The sequence below is a fragment of the Chlorocebus sabaeus genome, chromosome 7 (genome assembly GCF_047675955.1).
Source record: "Chlorocebus sabaeus isolate Y175 chromosome 7, mChlSab1.0.hap1, whole genome shotgun sequence".
Taxonomy (NCBI): domain Eukaryota; kingdom Metazoa; phylum Chordata; class Mammalia; order Primates; family Cercopithecidae; genus Chlorocebus; species Chlorocebus sabaeus.
In genome coordinates this window covers 123,927,678-123,948,523 of record NC_132910.1, presented here as the reverse complement: position 1 = coordinate 123,948,523, position 20,846 = coordinate 123,927,678, and the positions used below count along the sequence as shown (strand labels likewise).

The 20,846-nt window shown below is 39.9% G+C and overlaps 1 protein-coding gene across 2 annotated transcripts in view; it reads right to left on the bottom strand.

The window, feature by feature from the left end:
* GALNT7 (polypeptide N-acetylgalactosaminyltransferase 7) overlaps positions 1-20,846 on the bottom strand; it is a 152,385-nt gene that overhangs the window by 2,906 nt on the left and 128,633 nt on the right. For both annotated transcript variants that reach the window (XM_008000270.3, XM_008000269.3), the window contains exons 7-11: positions 19,164-19,281; positions 17,229-17,351; positions 6,798-7,016; positions 3,253-3,351; positions 2,425-2,553 (exon numbers count right to left, since the gene is read on the bottom strand). In XM_008000270.3, coding sequence (XP_007998461.1) covers positions 2,425-2,553; positions 3,253-3,351; positions 6,798-7,016; positions 17,229-17,351; positions 19,164-19,281 — 688 coding nt within the window. The remainder of the gene's footprint in view (positions 1-2,424; positions 2,554-3,252; positions 3,352-6,797; positions 7,017-17,228; positions 17,352-19,163; positions 19,282-20,846) is intronic.

Below are 20,846 nucleotides of genomic sequence, written 5' to 3'. Positions count from 1 at the left end.
TTCATAATAATACAAAGACTCCATTGCCTTTTCACTTTAGCAACATTTATACTGATGGTGCGAAAGCAATGGTGAGTAAAACTGATGGTGCCTTAGCATGAATCAAACTATGCTAGTACCTGTAGTTGTATTGTTCATTGCCACACACAGTTAAAAAGTAAATGCCGGTTTCACTTAAGGATGTCACTGATGAAAACATTAATTTTATTCAATCTTGACCCCTGATATACTTAAAAAAAAATTCTATGAGATGAAGTGGGAAGTACGGATCAAATACTTCCGTATAATGAGGTACAATGCTCAAGGATACCAGTCTACATTGCAAATAAGTTTTAAGAAACTACTACTTATTAAGTTGGGGTGTGCAATAAAAAAATAGCCACAATTATATGAAAGGCTATTAAATTACTCCCTCTCTTTACGAACTGTATGCTTGTGTGGGGCTGGGTTTTCCTCATATATTGAATGAAAGCAACATGTCGGATCAGACCGAATGAAGCAGGAGTATGAGAATCCGAATCCAGCTGTCGTCTTCTATTAAACCATACATTAAAGGGATTTGCAAAAATACAGAATTTCATTCTTCTCACTATTTGTTGTGGGTAAACAGTTATTTTTCACTAAAAATGTCATTCAAATTAGTGTTTAGTAGGTATATTATTGTTACTTTTAGATGAATTAATATATAAAAATTTTACAAATTTCTCAGACAATTTCCAATTCTGGAAATATTGTTAGTGATAACCTACATAAACAAAAGCAATTTGGGGGTGAGGGAGTTCAATAATTTTTAAGAGTGTAAAGGGAATCCAGAAGACAAAGTTTGAGAACTGCTGCTCAAGCTGATCTTGTTGCTTCATCAGTCCATACCTTACATTTCCAGATTATTTTCCTAAAAGTAGCCATTGTTTCCCATCACTACCTTTCTCGGAGAAGGTCAGTCCCTCTCCAAAACTTAAAATATGAAGTTCGGTACTCTTTCCTCCAAGCACAATTTAGGGATACCAAATGAAATGCAATTCTTTGCATTTTCTACATGTTTTCATGCCACGTCTTTGCTCATCCAGTCTTTCTTATTTACTTTCCATGGAAAGCCTTTTTACACTTCAGGACTTGTGCAATGACACTTCCTCTATGAAACTCCTCAGCAGTAATTCCTCCCATGAATCACTCTTTTCTGTCCTGTGGCATTTTGCTTATCTCTATTTTTGCATTTCTTTCTTCTCTGCCATTATATAATAGTGTGCTTTAGCTACATTTTTGAACTCCCCTACAGTCTAACACATCATTGGTCCCCAAGTGAATATTTAGTAATATCTAACACACAAATGTATATTCAGTGCTGTGTCCTTTAAAATACCTAAAACATGTTAGGTGTCATTTTTTGGTCAATTCCTTCTTGATGTAGTTTCTGGTGTGTTAGCCTTCTTTTACTATTTTGCTAATATTGTTCTCATTGACCCCTACTATTTATTGCTATTATATTTCATTTTTCTTTGTGAAAATAAATGCTCCAGTCTTCAAGGTTTATGCTATTCTTCTCCTTCCTAACTTGTTGTAAGAAACAAAATCATCAGGTGATACATGCTTATCACTTCCTGTAAATGACAATAGCAGGGAATGTTAAGCTAAGTCATATCATTATTACATAGCAAACAAGTGCTTGCTTGCATGACAGATGGGATATGATAACAAATACTGGGTGAGTAAATAAAATGGAGGGTTGACAGACTTTTTAGTGTGAGGCAGCTTTCCCCACTTGTTTCATAATAAATTGATTTATGTTAGCCAAATCTAGAATTTGAAAACTATACATCAATCTATTAATATGTTGTAATCCTCAACTTGCCACAGAGCTTTAAATACTCACAGCTGAAACACAAAGCTGCCCCAGCAGTGTCACGTGAATAACTAAAGCAAGCAACTAGCTACATTTATCCCACTGTATTTAGCACACAACAATGATAAAAATGAAAGCCTAGATTTTAAGTTTTCTTTGTTTGTCTCTATCTCCACCTGCTGGACAATATCAAATATTAACCAAATCTTTTAATAGTATAAACATATTTTACTTTAATGAATGATTCATTTAAATTTCAAAAATAAGATTTTGATGTGAGCAATGGTGATGACTGCCTCATAGAACACTGACTTTCTTGTATTACTAAAATTAGCAGTGCTCGTCATAGACATCATCGTGGCCTCATTACATGACAATATTGTACGAGAGAACAAAAGTGATGCCTCATTATAGAACAATGAGTCATCCAGTGTTCAGGAAAACCTATGCAAGTGACTAAATGAGAGGAAAATGCAAGTGAATTTGAATGCAGGTTTTAAGATTTATTTATTGAAATTCCACAAGCTAGATGATATTGAAAATGAAATAGCATATAATATTTCAGAAGTTAAAATGCAAAATACCTTGAAGTACTGCCATTCCTTAAATTCATTTAGATTACAATGTGTAATCATAACTTTTGATCCATCAGCCCCCTTGGTCAAACACTGGTCATACTGCATGAGTTGATTTGCTTCATTGATTCTGAAAAGCTGTAAAAGGAAAAGATAGAAATAAGTAACAGAGGCATCTTCCCTGCTGATGTACATTTGAAAAGAAAGAAACAACACCTATCATTAAATTGAATGACTAACTTATTTTTCCATAATTTTTCTGTTTAGAACTGTAAGTCCACAGACAAATTATATTTATTTTGATGTTGATGAAGAGCCTTATTAACACTGAAATCATTAAGTTCTGTAGTCTCTAAGATACCAAATGGGTCACTAACACTAACTAAATTTATTAAGTACCAACAATGTGAGAAAATGAAAAGGCAAAAACATACCCATATAAGTAAGAGAATATATGAGTGAAATACACATTACTGGCAGTAACACTCTATTGGCAAAAAGATGAGGATTAGTCAACAATATTTGCAAAAAATTGTTAGGGAGCTAGGCTTACATAGTTATGGTAGTGACATATACTCCCACAGGAATATATTTTAATCTCTTATATTAGACATTAATTCTAGATCCTGACTGCTTACGTGAAAACCAATACTGCCATTATTCCCATCATCTAAGTGAATGTTTTAACACTGTCAATTTTTTTACAGAATGTTTTACTTTATCAAAACAAACAAAATTACCAAATTGAAAACCAAAGTACAAAGATCATTCTGTGATCAATAAACCTGATGGCCCTCAATGCGGAACAATTTAAACACAAAAGTAAGGTGGGTTTACCTGATTCCCTCCCATCCTGTGGCAGGGTCCTAGTTCAACAAAGCCTCCATTTGTTTTTCCCATGCTATCAATGCAGTAAGCAGTTTCAAAGCCTCTGATCTAAGAAAATGAACAAAGATGCAAAAAGCAGGCAACAGTTTAGTTTTTAACGAACTCTGGCATCAGAATTTAACATTTCATGGTAAATACTACCGTTTACAGGGAAAATCTGGGTATGCATAGTGACAGGTTATTACTGTATTGTCAATCTTTACAGAGTTTTGAAATCATTTATGGTCTTGAAGTCAACACTGGAATGGGTTCTTTCTCTAAGAGCAAAGGACTATAAATTTCCATAAAATACCATAGAGAAAAAAAACAGTTACCATTAAATACAATCTCAGAATCACAGTAATTTATGTGAATGAGAAGCAAAGAGAGGAAAGCTACCTAACCACAGTGGTGACAGACACTGGCCCTAGATATCGAGAAGAGACTGGATTTGGAAGCTGTGCAGCACTTTTGGTAGCTGCCTCTAGGGGCCTAGGGTGCACAGGTCATGCATGGCACAGGGTCGGGCAGTGAGGCTTTTCTCTATCAACATAGATGAAAAACAAACACAGGTTTCCATCTTTGGAATGTACATTTTGTATGAAAATAACTATTCTTGGAAAAACCATGTATTTCTCTGAATTATAAATCACTACAGTATTTGGATAAATGTTTTATTCTTGCATTCAGTCAGCAAATACTGACTGTGCACCTATGATGATAAGAGGTTTTGAGGATACGAAGAGGAGCAAGTCATGGTCCTCACCGCCTATAGACAGACAGAGGGGTAGTGGCCAGTTAGGACAGAGGCATGAATGTGCAGAGGAAGAGCTGCTCACCCTGCCTGGAGGAGCTCCAAAGACTGCCCCAAGAGACACCTTTAAAACAGGTAGGGGTTTACCCTGGAATGTTAAGGAACTGCTGAGAAATGAAGTATAAAGTGCAGATGTTAGAATGGGAAGAGGTTAAACTGAAGATATACTTGGGAGTGAGATAGTAAGAGGAGGACAGAAAATTCCATTCATTCATTCATGTATTTATTCAATCACCAAATATTGAGTACCTGATGTGTGCCAGGCATGTTGTAGGCTCTGAAACACTAGTGAACAAAATGAAGACCCCCTACCTCAGTAATGGGCATGCCGCAGTGAATGTGGGCCCCTGCCTCCATTCACTCTGGGAATGTAAGGGAAAAAAGACAGAATATAAGTTAAAAAACATAGTAGACAATTTGTCTGTTGTGGCGAAAGGTGGTAAGTGTGGTGAAAAAAAGGACAAGAAGAGGAAGTTAGGGTGGGCACTAGGGCGTTGGGAAGTAACAAGAGGGACTTCACTGAGAAGTGGTAGGTCAGCAGACTTGAAGGAGATGTGACAGCTGGCCATGCATGCAGGTATCTGCAGGGAAGCATTCCAGGCAGAGGGAACAGCACAGGCAGGCACATGCCTGGAGGGAGTCTGAGGACCAGTAAGGACGTGGGGCTGGAGAGGAGTGGGGAGAGCAGTAGCAGGTCAGGCGAGAGAGGAACGGGGACAGATGTTGTGGATCTTGGAGACCACCAGAAAGGACTCTGTCTTCACTTTGAGGTGAAGGTGCAGGGTTTGTAGCAGAGGAGGGACATGACTTGCCTTCGTTTCAAAACAGTCACTCTGACTGCTGTATTTGAAATAGGCTGTAGGAGAGCCAACAAGTTAGTCTCAGTGAGAGATGATGGTGGCTTACACCAGGCAAGAAGAGATCAGATTCTGGAACTAGATATGAAGTGTGAGACAAACAACACAGGATTCATGGAAGACTCCAAAGTTTTGAAATCAGCAAAGATGAGTTGCGGGGAGGAGATGGGAAGTTCAATTTTGGCTATGTCAAGTGTGACATGCCTGTCAGACAATCAAGTGCCAGTTAAGCATGCAGTTGGATAAACTTGTCTGGGCCCTCAGAGAGATTTGTGTGTTGAAGGGTTTATGGTCTAGTTGGGAGTTAAACATCATCTGCTGTAATAGGACAGGTAAATTAAGGGTATAGGGAAAAAGTATATTAAAGCAAGAAGTACAGAGAGAGCAACATGAGTGTCCTCTGTTGGTTTTTCCTTCTATTCCTGAACTTTCTGAGGGACGGGTCTAGTCTTCTCTTGTTTATCTGTATTTTCTCCCTCAGTGACCTCATTCAGTCCCATGAAATGACCTACCTGCTGACGGCCCCAAATGCACATCTCCAGAGTGGCCTCTTTTCTGGACTTTGGCATTGTGCAACCTACAATCTATGATCAGTAGGCCTTAATGGCTCCACCTGGATGCCTAGCAGGTACTTCACATGCCCAGAACACCACCAGAAGCCTTGCCCCCTCCATTCACTCCCCTAGTGTCTTCCAATCTCAGCAGTCACCTAATCAGCTACTCAAAAAAAGAAAAAAAAAAAACCAACCACCACCACCTCGATGTCATTCTGGCCCTTATCCCTTCATACACCAACCCATAAGGGATCCGCCTCCAGATGAACTATGCTTCCGCAGTTGGTCTGCTTCTCTTCATCTCCACTCTCTGATTGGCTGACTCTTTATCATTCGGATCTGAGAACGAATGTCACCTCCTCTGAGAGGCTTTCCTTATCCTGTCCTTAAGTCTTCTTGACAGTATTACGTGTCATTATCATTTATCACCATCTGTCATTATCATTTTTGTTTTCTCAGACTTTTTTGGTCTCTCTCCCCAGGTAGCATGCCAGTTCCCTGAGAACAAGGACTTTGCTTCTCTTGTTTTCTATCTACAAGAGTGACTGGCACATAGTAGGCCCTCAAACAATATTTGCTGAACATAATTAAGCAGAGGATGTAGACTTGAACGTTCATGGAAGGTTTAGTGTACCTGTGAGGAATACAGTGGGGCTGAGGGGTGCAATCAGAAGTGAGTCTGAAGACAAGTTTGAATAAACAAAGAAATGACAATGTCTGATTGCCAAAATGCTTTTGTCTGATTTTAATTATTTTTAATTCATTTGAAAAGCATTGTTGGAGTGTCTATTGTATATGGTTCCCTGCGTCAGTCCACCTGGACACAGTGGTGATCAAGGTCCTGAAGTACTCGGACTGGTTGGGAGATGGTTGATTTTGGGTGTTGTGAGAACCCCTGGAAAGAGCATAGAACTGCATCTTTTTGATGAAGTGGGGAATAGTAAGAAGGGCTTTTCAGTATTGGTGATCTCTAAGTTGAGAGCAGTAGGATAAACTGAAATTAGTTAAGGAAGGGAGTTGGAGTAAGGGGCATGGAGGCACCAGGAGCTGGAGTGAAGAGTCGACGTGTTGCAGGCTAGGGGGCCAATGTGCAAAGGCTGCCAGGAGACAGTATGGTGGCTAGCGGGTCTAGCAGCTGTAGCTGTTTAGTGGAAAGGTGGTAAATGCTATCAGTTTTTACCCCAACTTTTCCCCAAGAATACTTCTCTCTTACTCACATATTTCCACCTCTCTCTGCCTTCTCCCAAACTCAGTCTACAAACACATACACTTTGAGATGTGACTACTTACTTCTCCCCAGTCAACATTTTTGGGTGGCAAAGGGTAGTGTGAGGTGATATCATAAGCTATTTCTTCCATGAACCACTTAAAACTTTTGCAGTTGTGATCTTCTCGAAATTTTTTCAGCTCCGATATATCCCCATATGGTAATGCCTGTGATTCAGGACGACTAGCATAGAAGTAGTCTTTATATTCATCCCACCAAACCTCCACAACTCTAACATAATTCTGTAAAAAAAGAAAAAAATATATATATATTTATAAAAATACACATGTCATATCATAAACAGCCTATATTAGACACATGAAATATGGCTTACATATAGCAAATTCATTTCAATAGGACCTGGCATTTAATTAAACAACAAATGCAAGTTAATGACTCTAATATGTCATCTGCCAAGGATTAAAATGTCATGTATATTTAAGTAAAAAGTGTTGTACAAAACCTGATATCCCTGAGCTGGAAGATCATATATGCTGAGATAATGTATTCTAATCTGCTAACGGAAGAAGAAATTGAATCACAGAGTTTATGAGAGCCTGGCTGGACACTGATACTTCTTTCCCTATAATAATCTTTTTCTTTTTTTTTTTTTTTTTGTGATGGGGTCTTGCTCTGTCATTCAGCCTAGGGTGCAGTGGTGCAATCTTGGCTCGTTGCAGCTTCACCTTCCTGGGTTCAAGTGATCCTCTCATCTCAGCTTCCCAAGTAGCTAGGACTACAGGTACATGCCACCATACCTGGCTAATTTTTGTTATTTTTTTGTTTAGATGGAGTCTCATTCTGTTGCCTGGGCTAGTCTCAAACTCCTGGCCTCAAGAGATCCTCCCACTTCAGCCTCCCAAAATGTTGGAATTACAAGTATGAGCCACTGTGCCTGGCCTACAATCTCTATTAGAATCATTCTGTTGGTAAATGTAGGGCAAAAAATTCTCATTTCAGAAACCATCATGAGAAACAAAAGCTCTGTTTAATAAAACACATTTTTGCAGGTGATTTTATTGATCCTGTTATAACTATAATAGAACTATTTCACTATAACCCCAAATGGATTGGGTATTTTCCCCAGTTGGTTAATTTTTTAAATTTAAAAAATACATTTTTTTGAGATGGAGTCTCACTCTGTCACCAAGGATGAAGTGCAGTGGCGCAATCTCGGCTCACTGCAACCTCTGCCTCCCGGGTTCAAGCGATTCTCCTGCCTCAGCCTCCTGAGCAGCTGGTATTACAGGTGCCCGCCACCACACCTGGCTAATTTCTGTACTTTTAGTAGGGATGGGGTTTCACCATGTTGGCCAGACTAGTCTTGAACTCTTGATCTCAAGCGATCTGCCTGCCTCGGTCTCCCAAAGTGCTGATAATGCAGGCGTGAGCCACTGCATCTGACCCCAGTTGGTTCACTTTAAGAAAAAGCAGCTATAGAGCAATAAAATATGTTGACATTGTGATAACTGATAAATACCTAGCTTTAAGGCTTTAATGGATGAATGAATGCTTGCATGAATATATGTGACCGAATTGGTACACACTTGCAGTGATTTGCATGTGGTTTGTCTTTGCCAAAATCCATGTCGGAATTTGATGCCCAATGTGGCAATGCTAGGAGGCAGGGCCTACTGGGAGGAGTTTGGGTTGTTAATACATTAATGGCCTCCTATGGAGGTGAGGGGGTGAGTTCTTGCTCTCACAGAAGTGTATTCGTTCCCACAAGAGTAGTTTGTTAAAGAGTCTGGCTTCCTTGGCCTCTCTCTTGCTTCCTCTCTCGCCATGTGATGATCTCTTTGCACATGTGCATTCCCCTTCTGCTTCCCATCATGAGTTGAAGCAGCATGAGACCCTTACCAGATGCAGCTGCCCAAGCCTGAATTTTCCAACCACCGGAATCGTGAACAAATAAACCTCTTTTCTTGATAAATTACCCAGCTTCGGGTGTTCTGTTGTGGCAACACTAAATGAACTAAAACAATACTCAATCCCTTGATCTTCTACATCATGCATCAGCAAATATTCTCTGTAAAGGACCAGATAGTAAGTATCTTGGGCTTTTTGGGCTATACAGTCTCTGTGGCAACTATTTGACTCTGCTATTGTAGTGAGAACCATAGACAATACACAAACAAATAGTGTGGCTATCTTCTGATACAACTTGATTTACTAAAACGGGTTGGATTAGGCCTGTCAGCCATAGTGGCTGACCCATGTATTACATTCAAAAAAGAAATACCTAGTGTTCAGATTAAATGTTTTCTAGGCAACAAGATAACTATCGAAGGGTGAACATGCCCCTAAATGCATTGTTGTTGCAAAAGTCCATGGTTTAAAAAAGGCTGTTAGAAGCAGCATGATAAAAGAACATACAATATTGCCACTTGACATGGTTTGGATGTGTGTCCCTACCAAATTTCATGACCAATTATAATCCCCAATGTTGGAGATGGGGCCTGGTGGATGGTGACTTGTTCATGGGGGTGGATCCTTCATGAGTGATTTAGCACCAGCCCACCCTCCACCCCCACGCCCATACTGTCCTTGTGATTGTGAGTTCTCGTGACAACTGGTTGATGAAAAGTGTAGCACCTTCCTGCTTCTCTCTCTTGCTCCTGCTCCCACCATGTGAGATTCCTCGTTCCCCCTTTGCCTTCCACTATAATTGGAAGCTTCCTGAGCTTTCTCAGAAGCAGAAGCTGCCAAGCTTTCTGTACAGCCTGCAGAACTGTGTGTCAATTAAACCTCTTTTCTTTATAAATTACCCAGTCTCAGGTATATCTTTATAGCAGTGTGAGAACAGACTAATATACCACTAAACATTCTGAATCTTTGCAAATCCATATGAAATTAGACACAGTACATGTACTCTAGACACGAACAAACCTGAAGAGTTATGTATACACGTGTAAAATTATGGCAACAAAAAGAAGGAGCGGCCGGGCGCGGTGGCTCAAGCCTGTAATCCCAGCACTTTGGGAGGCCGAGACGGGTGGATCACGAGGTCAGGAGATCGAGACCATCCTGGCTAACACGGTGAAACCCCGTCTCTACTAAAAAATACAAAAAACTAGCCGGGCGAGGTGGCGGGCGCCTGTAGTCCCAGCTACTTGGGAGGCTGAGGCAGGAGAATGGCGTGAACCCGGGAGGCGGAGCTTGCAGTGAGCTGAGATCTGGCCACTGCACTCCAGCCTGGGTGACAGAGCGAGACTCCGTCTCAAAAAAAAAAAAAAAAAAAAAAAGAAGGAGCAATTAGTTTTCTGGGATGGACAGGGCCAGAGTTGCACTGTGTTGCCCCGTCTCGAAGGAGTGGTTAATTAGGTGGGAATGGTATCCAGGGCAAAGAGAAAAGCAAATGCAGTATGATAAATCATGGTGTATTGCAGTATAGCAAGTAGTTTACAAAAACTGGAATGCAGTATTCACTGAGAGAAAACTTGCTTCAGTTTCTTCATTTTAAGATGAGGATATAGGCCAGGCATGGTGGCTTACCCCTGTCATCCCAGCACTTTGGGAGGCTGAGGCGGGCAGAGGCCAAGGCGGGTGGAGTTCGAGACCAGCCTGGCCAACATGGTGAAACCCTGTCTCTACTAAAAATGCAAAAATTAGCCAGGTGTGGTGGTGCGTGCCTATAATCCCAGCTACTTGGAAGGCTGAGGCATGAGAATTGTTTGAATCCGGGAGGCAGAGGTTGCAGCGAGCTGAGACCCTACCATTGTACTCCAGCCTGGGCAACAAGAGTGAAAATCCGTCTCAAAAAAAAAAAAAAAAAAAAAAAAAAAATTAGATGAGGATATAGTCCTTACCTCATAGTGTGTTGTGAAAATTAAGAAGTTAATCTATATAAAGGATTTAGATTTATGCCTGGTATACTGTAAGCACTTAATAAATGTCAGCTATTATTAATATTATGATTCTTTTTAGAAGAACTTTGAATTTTACCCTTGAGATGACAACCATAAAAAAGTTTTAAGCAGGTAAGTGACATCAGATTTAATTTTCAGGTGAATGACTCCGGTGGTGAGTGGAGGGTGGGCTGAAGGGGGTTGAACCTGATAGCAAAGAGCCAAGTAGGAGGCTATTTACTATTCATGGGAGAGATTTGAGGAGCTGTACTAAGTATAGAAAGGGAGGGATTGAAGAGCTACATGTGAGGCAGAATCACCAGGGCTTGGTAAGGGGGACGGACAGGGAACAACTGTACATGCCCCCTAAGATTCATTCACAGGCAAATAGAGAACACAGTGGAAGGAATCACTTTTGAAGAAAAGTTAAAGGTCAGTTTTGACTTCTGTTGAGTGGAAGATCTAAAGTACATCAAAGAGGATAATTCTAGAAGGTTTGAGACTCAGAGGAGACAAATGAGCTGGAGAAACAGACCTGGCCACTGGCCCCCTGATGGCTCAAGTAGATGCTGTCAAAACTGGAGAAAAGAAAGTGCCTGGCACATGCTGGGTACTCACTAAGCGTATGCTAAATTCACCCTTATTGGGTAGTTTGTATGGTATATATAGTTAATTTTTAGAGTGGATAAATATCCACCTGTCAGCTTTTTTCGTCTCTTTCACAATAGACTTTTTTGAGTCAATTTGGCTTTTCATCAATTCTTCGTGATTGTGAGTCCAACTCCAAGGGGAGTTTCCTGCAATGTCAGTCATGCCTGGTGTTAGTTTGGTGCTATTTTTGTTTTATCACAGACATTTAAATCTCATCCCCTGTTGTAGCTGGGGCTTCATTTGGCCCATGAGAAAGATGTTCTGGTTCTGAAAGCTTAGCTGTCTGCTTATTCCCCTTTTATGAACTGTCCCAAGTTGTGTCTACAGTCAACAATAAACTTGACTTGGTTAAGCATTCCAGAAAATGAGGGGCATCAGAGTTGCATGCCTCTTAGAATTTATGAAAGCAGCCCAACCAAATAAACTTCAAAGTTGTTTTGCCAGGGATAGAGGTCTTTGTCCTCCAAGCAGTGGGACATCTGGATTTCTGCATGAAGCTTCCTTGGTTTGTTTCATAAATAAATGCCACCCCTAAGTGTCACTAGTCTGGGACGAAATGTCAAAGAACGGGGAGACCCGAACATGGCTGAATAATCACCAGATCATCATTCACCACTACACTACTTCTAAATCTGTCCTCCCCAGCTAGAAACTGTCATTCTCTTGGAATACGGTGACTATGATATATCTCATTTTAGGAAGCCGAGAGAGAACTTATACTGCATGGAATGGTGAGAATCAATAGAAGGAACTAGAAGTATGATTTATTTCCTAATAAATGTGTGACTGGGAAAGAAGCCTGGGAGGATGCTCATCCCACTAAAACAGTCCTGTTCAGTTTAAGTTAAATACATTTTATTTATTCAAAAAACATTTTTTAACATTTCCAAAATGTTTTAAAAACCAATGTTTTGTTTTTCTGCAGGTTCATGAGTTTTGGTAAAATATAGATTATCAATCCTAGTTCTACATTTACGGCATAGGAGATAAATTTTTATTAAATAATCATAGCAAAATATTTATCGCAGTAGAACAATTTGGATATCACAATGAAAAGAGTCAGTGGAATTTTCCTCTATTTTTTTTTTTTTTTTTTTTTTTGAGACGGAGTCTCCCTCTGTTGCCCAGGCTGGAGTGCAGCAGCGAGGTCTTGGCTCACTGCAACCTCTGCCTCCCAAGTTCAAGTGATTCTCCTGCCTCAGCCTCCCAAGTAGCTGGGATTACAGGCACCCATCACCACACCCAGCTAATTTTTGTATTTTTAGTAGAGACAGGGTTTCACCATGTTGGTCAGGCTGGTCTCGAACTGCTGACCTCGTGATCCGCCCACCTCAGCCTCCCAAAGTGCTGGGATTACAGGCGTGAGCCACTGCGCCCGGCCAATTTTCCTCTATTTTATATGATAGAGATGGAGAATTTGGAGGCAGAATGCAATAGGACAAAGGATATTCACATTAACTTTTCAATCTTTGAGGGACAAGAGATATTAATCTCTCGTAAGCATTGTTCAAAAATTTGATTTTGCTTACTACGCAAACTCCTAACATGATTATCTAAATTAAAAAAAAAAAAACACCATATTTTACTCATGTGTCAATAACAGAAGCTAGTATTTTTCCCTTCAACTATTTCTCTACACAGTGTCAGACTTTTTAGAATTTATTTGAAATGTATTCGTGGAGAACATTCAATATAGGAATCTTAATCAGAATGGGATATAATGGGAGGTGAGGTCACCAAGATGGCAAAGTAGGAGACATCAGCCTTTATTCACCCCCAACTAAAAACCAAATACAGACAACTATTCACAAACCCAAAGAGCCCAGAGAACTCCAGGGCCCATTGAAGAATTGCAGCAACACAACGGAGCAAAAGAAACTAAGAATATCTACATAGGACAGGATCACCTGTGAGGTCTACATACCTGAAGCACAAGGAGATAGCTAGGAATAAAGAAGAAAGGCAGATGCTATTGGTATTGGCCATGAGGCAGGAACTACCATAGTTTCCAGAGGTCTGCTCTGTAGAGGACACTGGCATCACCGGCCACTGAGGTAAACAACAGCCCTTTTGCTGGGGAACCCCAGAGAGGGAGATGCATCTGAACACTCACCACCATCCAAGAAGCAGCTACTCTTGAATTACTTTGGGAAAAGCTCTGCCAACTCTCCCATGCCCCAGTAAGCCCTGACCCTGAAGCCACAGCTGCTCTGCTAGTGTCCACACTGCAGCCCCGGGCTCTGTGGCTGCACTGGGCCTACCTCTGACATTGGAACCATTGCTATAGTGAGCTAGTTCATGCTCCAGGCCCCAGAGCCACGCCTTTATTGTGCATGCCCCATCTCCAGGTCCTGCATCAGCTGCAACAGAGAGCTAGAACCCACCCCAACTCAGGAGCTGCTCTAACTCTATGCCTGTTTCTGCTCCTTTTCTTGGCTCTAAAAGCTACTTCACAAGCATCTGGTACCTCACATTCTGTTATCAATACAGTAGCGAAGTATCTTTGCTCTAAGCCCTAGGTTTTTAAACTGCCCCAGATTCTGCAGCCATAGTCTTTCCACTCATGCTTGTGCTTCAGTCCTCAGCTCCACAGCCACTCTACAAGTGCCACTGCTGCTGCAAGTAAGCCTATGAGTCAGAACCAGTGCCAAGATGCATTCAACTTCTGCAATGAGAGAAAAATCAGGATGACCTTGGCAGCCATACCCAAAGACCCCAACATGCCTCACTGCCACTGTAGGTATCTACAGCATTAGCCACTGAGCAGCACTGGAATCTGCCAACACTGCCCTTGGTGGGCTGATCTGCACAGGGAATACATAGCTGGTATCCTTAGTAGTCCCAGAACTGCTATATCCCACCCAGCAAGAACCCTCACACCCTCCTTCCCCCACAGAGGAAAGTCTTTCCACATTGAAACCAGCCTATAAAGTCCGCAAGAGGTGACTGGTCCACAAAATGCACAGGCATTAATGTAAGTCAACAAGAAACATGAAAAATGAAGAGGACATAATACCACGAGAATACCAGTAGCAGACCTGGATAAATAATTCTGAATAATTGTTTTACAGAAGATCAGTTAACTTAAATCAAACACAGAGAAATAATTAAAAGATCATTTATAATGATCAAGTGGGATTTATCCCTGGGATGCAAAGATGATTCAACATACACAAATCAGTAAATGTGATACTCCACATTAACAGAATGAAGGACAAAAACCATATAATCATCTCGAAAAAGGCATTTGACAAAATTCAATGTAAAAAGCTTCAACAAATTAGGTACATGAGGATTGTACCTCAACACAATAAAGGCCATATACGACAAGTTCATAGCTAACATTATACTCAATGATGAAAAGTTGAAAGCTCTTCCTCTATAATTAAGAACAAGACAAGGATGCCCACTCTCCCCACTTCTATTCAACATACTATTGGAAGTTTTAGCCGGAGCAATTAGGCCAAAGAAAGAAAGAAAAGACATCCAAATCAGAAAAGAAGTAAACTGTCTCTGCAGATGACATAATCTTATATATTCAAAACCTTAACGCTCACTATTTAAGGTAAATGTTTATCTTTTTACCTAATATACAGCTAATAATTTAATATTTTGTTTTCTACATATATCTTAGAGTTTTTCATGAAATAACGTTCCCATTTGAGATATAATTTCAGTGCCTTAAACGTTCAGGTCCCAAATGTAAAAACAATTTATCAATTAAATAATAAACTGTCAAATCAAAAAAAAAAACAACCCCTAAAGAGAATCTACCAAAAGCTGTTAGAACTAATAAACAAATCTAATAAAGTTGCAGGAAAATCAACATAGAAAAATCAGTAGTGTTTCTATATGCTAACAGTGGTCTATCTGTAAAACAAACTAAGAAAACAATCCCATTTACAATAGCTAAGCAAAACAACAGAATATTTAGGAGGTGAAAAATCTATGTGCTGAAAACTATAAAACATTGATGAAATAAATTGAAGAATACACAAATTAAATGGAAAGATACCCTGTGATCATGGATTCAAAGAACTAATATTATTAAAATATCCATATTATAAAAGCAATCTACAGATTCAATATAATCTCTATCTAAATTCCAATGACATTTTTCCCAGAAATAAAAAAATCCATCCTAAAATTCATCTGGATCCACAAAGGACCTTGAATAGCTAAAGTAATCTTGAGCAAAAAGAACAAAGCGGAGGTATCACAATACCAAATTTCAAAATCTACTACAAAGCTATGGTAATCAAAACAGTATGGTACTCACATAAAAACAGACACATAGACCAAAAGAACAGAACAGAGAGGCCAGAAATAATCCACGCATTTATGGTCAATTGATTTTCAAGGTAGATGCTGAGAACACATTAGGGAAAACACAGCTCTTCAATAAATGGTGCTTGGAAAACTAGATATCCATATGCCAAAGAATGAAACTAGACCTTCATCTCACGCCATATGTAAAAATCAACTCAAAATGGATTAAAAACTTACATGTAGACCTAAAACTGTAAAACTTCTAAAAGAAAAGAGAAAAACTCCATGACATTGGTTTTGGATGTAACAACCCCAAAAGAACAGGCAACAAAAATAAAAATGGACAAATGGAATTTTATCAAACTAAGTAGCTTCTGTAAGCAAAGGAAACAATTAACAAAGAGTCAATCTATGGAATGGGAGACTACATCTGTGAACCATACATTTGGTAAGGGGCTAATATCTGTAATATACAAGGAACTCAAACAAATCAATAGTAAGGAAACAATCTGATTAAATTGGGCAAAGGACCCAAACAGACATTTCTCAAAAGAAGACATACAAATAGCCAACAGGTATATGAAGAAATGCTCAACATCATTAATTATCAGAGAAATGCAAATTAAACCACAAGATAGCCCTCCCACCTATTGGTGGGAATGCAAAATAGTGCAGCCACTATGGAAAAACAGTACAGAGGTTCCTCAGAATATTAAAAATAGAACTATCATCTGATCTAGCAATCTCATTACTAGGTACATATCCAAAGGACATAAAATGTGTATATCGAAGAGGTATCTACACTCTTGTTCATTGCAGCAGTATTCACGATAGCCAAGAGATGGAATCAAGCTAAGTGTCCATCAACAGATGAATGGGTAAAGAAAATATGGTATATATACACGATGGTATTAATACTATGCACCCTTTAAAAATCCTTAAAAAATAAAAAAATCCTGTCACTTGCAACAACATGAATATTATGTTAAATGAAATAAGCCAGGCACATAAAGACAAACACAGCATGATATTACTTACATACAGAGTGTAAACAAGTAAACAGAGAGTAAAATGGTGGTTACCAGAAAGTGAGGATTGGGGGGAGTGGGCTGATTTTGGTCAAAGGACACAAAATTTCTGTTAGGAAGAATAGTTTCAAGTGATCTATTATACAACATGGTGACTACAATTTATAATATATTACATATATGAAAATTGCTGAAAACAAATTTTAAGTGTTCTCACCACAAAAACAAGTGACATAATACATGTCTAAATAGCTAGATTTAGCCATCTCACAATGTATACACATATTAAAACATCATATTGTACAAGATACACACAATATTTACTTGTCAATTAAAAAAATAGGGTGCAATCTTTTTTTTTTTTTTTTTTTTGAGATGGGGTCTCATTCTGTCATCCAGGGTGGAGTGCAGTGGTGCAATCATAGTTCACTGCAGCCTTGAACTCCCGGGCTCAAGGAATCCTCCTGCTTCAGCTGAATAATCTTAAAGAACAATAAGATATTTCATGAATAAGTCTAGCTAAGTTCAAGGTGAGAATCAACACGACTGCTGAAGAGATTTACCCCACTCAATAAGCTGACAATTATTAAGTAATTACTATAGCATGTGGTACATAAATGTTATTTCTCTTTCTTCCCCTTTTATCCAAAAAACTCACCTTCAGAGTTGGAGAAGACCCAACGTAAATGGGCGGAGGATTTCCTTGCCAGCCCTCAAGACGATAGATATGTCCAACACGAGAACACGGAACAAATAATAATTTGCCACCACACTGCCATATCTATGAAGGAAAAACACATTGTGAAAGTTGTTTCAAATACAAACATAAACCATAACTGAAAATTTATCTTGTAAGTGTAAATCTAAAATCTAAATTATATACAATGTCCACACAGAATTCTTAAACTAAACAAGTTCCTAAAATAATTTGCTTTTAAAAGTTCATGTAACAACCAAGAAGGCAACAGGGAATATAGTATTAATAATAAACTGCTACAAAGGGGGCTCTTACTGTATACTCATAGCCCCTAGCACCCACCTTCTCCCAATATAACCTTGCAAAGTCATGTGGATTCTTTATTCCTAACTCATTCATCATTTCCATTGCTAATATATTTCCTACTTGGGTGATTATTATAATAACTTCCTAACTGGCTTCTTCACCTTCAGCTTCTCTCTACTCAACTATCCTTATTTATAGCAAGAGATTATTACAGCTGAAGGGCAGCTTTGGGTCATGTTATTCCCTTGCTTAATATCTTTGATCGTTCTCCACTGCTTATCAAATTAAATAAAAATCTCTTAACTCAGCTTTAAAGGCTCTCTTCAATATGGCCCTAATACACATTCCCATTTTATCTTTTAGATGTCTTCCTTATTCATGTTGCCTGATTCTGCCAAAGTGTGCTCCTTGCTGTTCTCTGAATACATTCCTTGTGTTCCCTTCTTTGTACTTTTCCCACGCTTCTTGCTTAGAAGTCCCCCTCCCGCCCCTTATCTGTACTTACTAACATCATACCCATCTTTCTACTTCTGCCTCAAATTCTACATCTAGCATAACGCTGCTCCCCTCCCCCCCTTCCCCTCCCCTCTCCTCTTGCTCTGTCATCCAGGCTGGAGTGCAGTGGTGCAATCTCAGCTTACTGCAATCTCCGCCTCCTGGATCAAGCAATTCCCCTGCCTCAGCCTCCCAAGTAGCTGGGACTACGGGTGCGCACCACCACACCTGGCTAATTTTTTGTGTGGCTAGGATGGTCTCGATCTCTTGACCTCCTGATCCGCCCACGTCGGCCTCCCAAAGTGCTGGGATTACAGGCGTGAGCCACCGTGCCTGGCTGACACTGTTCTTTAAACACACCAACTGAATGCCATTCTGCCTTCTTGTATTATGAATTTAAGTATAATTCTAATACCTTCTTATCAAGTTCCTTGAGAGCAAGGACTGGTTTACTTCTCTTCTATCCCTCACAGTGCTAAGCACAGGACATTTAAGACAAGAGGTAATGAAAACCTGTTGAACTCAAACTGTGATATAGTTCTCTCTCTCTCTCTCTTTTGGAAAATGGGGGTAGGAATGGGGGTTGAGGTGGGGGCTGGAGCATGGAAGGTAGTATTGCTCCAAGACTGCTTCAACAACAGGGGAGGCGCTGCAGGAAGACAGCTCCAAAGTCAGCCTGAGGATGCAGCCATTGCGGGGCTCTGCTTCTGTCTTGAATCATGTCTACAGTGATAAAGGGTGACTATATCAGTGGGTGGTCAACTGTGGCCCTAATGCACGCAGATTCTTCCAAGGGCTTCTATAATAAACAGTTCCAGTATATAGAAAGTTGGGGTGTGGGGGTATTTTCATTTCTAAATGTTGCTAGCCACAATTTTGAGCTGAGCCCTGTATATATATGGTAAGTTTGGAGCTTGCATTTCGCCTTATTTTTCCCTCAAGGGCATCCATTTTCATTAAATCATTCTTTATATAATTTGGAGGAATGCATTATATCATTGTGGTTTTATCCCCCTACAAGAAACCAGCTTTATCTGAAAGCCACAGAAGTTAGTAACTACTTGGAAAATTCCATCTGTTGAAATAAAATGTTACCTTGTATGAGATCTCAAAATTTTCACCACCCCAAATCTGGAGACCTGGATCATAGAGACCCAATTCAAAGAAGAACTCTCGTTCAATGGCAAATAATCCCCCAGCCATGGCTGGGGACCTAAGAAAAAGAAACACTGCAATAACCATCATAGACAAACCCCCAATAACCCTTCACCAATAGGCAAGAAGCCTTGTAGAATACAGCCTAAAAATGCATAGAAAAGACAAAAACTGATGGCCAAACATGAAGAAATTATAAAGCCTTTTCAAAAAAAGAAAAAATCTGTTCATAATTCCCTAACGAATTTACCACAATTTCTAACTGAAACTATAGTTCATTACAAAATAGAGCATTGTTTCATTTCACCATTAGAGGGCGCCTTGGTTCCTTTGTCGATTTAAAAATTAAGCCTTAGTTTTAGTTAATACAGAATTTTCTCTTTCATTCTTAAAAACACTGAGCCATACAGCCGTGGTCTGCTAACTGCTTCTGCATTGATTTATGAGTCATTCTTGGATGAACAAAACCATACACATGGAAGTAGTCTGTCATGTTTAAATTTTATAGCTCAGGGACTCGCCAAATAAGGGTGTAAATCATCGTAGAACAGCCACAGTTCATTCAGAGTTTGCAAATGTAGCACAGAAACGACACAGGAGAATTAGACATAGGTATTTACTGTGCCAGGAGGTAGGAATGCAAAAAGGTGATCTGTGGATCTGTGGGGCTTCTTGAATGGATCTTAAATTAGACACTTTTTAGGTCCAAGAGAAAAAAGATTTGGTAGCTTCTTAGGGACAAGTCACTCCCACCATTGGGAGAAATGACAGCAGAATTTATTTTACTCCCTGCTCCCCTCCCCGAACAATTAATTACTAATTCATCATGTTTCTTAAATTTTAGGGTACTCATTATTATTAGGGTAACTTCATCATCATACATAATATTCAATCTAATCAAATAGGTTCATTGGAACATATTTCAAGGTTCCATTGATTCTACCTTGAAAACAAAAATCTTTTTTTTTTTTTGAGATATGGTCTCACTCTATTGCCCAGCCTGTAGTGCAGTGACATGATTGTGGCTCACTGCAGTCTTGATCTTCTAGGCTCAAGCAGTCCTCCCACCTCAGCCTCCTGAGTAGCTGGGAATACAAGTGCGCACCAACACATCCAGCTACCTTTTTATGTATTTTGTAGAGACAGGGTTTTGCCATGTTGCTCAGACTGGTCTAGAACTCCTGCGATCAAAAGTCCCATCTGCCTAGGCCTCCCTAAGTGCTAGGATTATAGGCGCGAGCCACCACACCCAGCCTTGAAAATATATCTTGAATCTGCTGACTTATTTCCAACTTCACTGCCACCAGCCTAGACCAGGCCAACACTGCTTGGACTTTCCAACATGTCCCGAGCTTGTGTCCTTTATTCTCTTCTGTCCCCTGCTCAAGGCTAATCTCACAGTAGCCAGAGCAGACTCCTCCACATGCGCCTGCATGATACCAGCCTCTCCTGGCTCTCTGGGCTCACCACCATCTCTCTTCCCGTTGAGTCCTTCACTGCTCCACTCCCACCTGGAATGTGCAGGCCTCCTTTCTGTCTCAAGGCCTTCATTCATGTTATTCATGATCCTGAAATGTTCCCTCTCCACAGAATTGGGCCCTCATCCTTCAGGTCTCAGCCTAA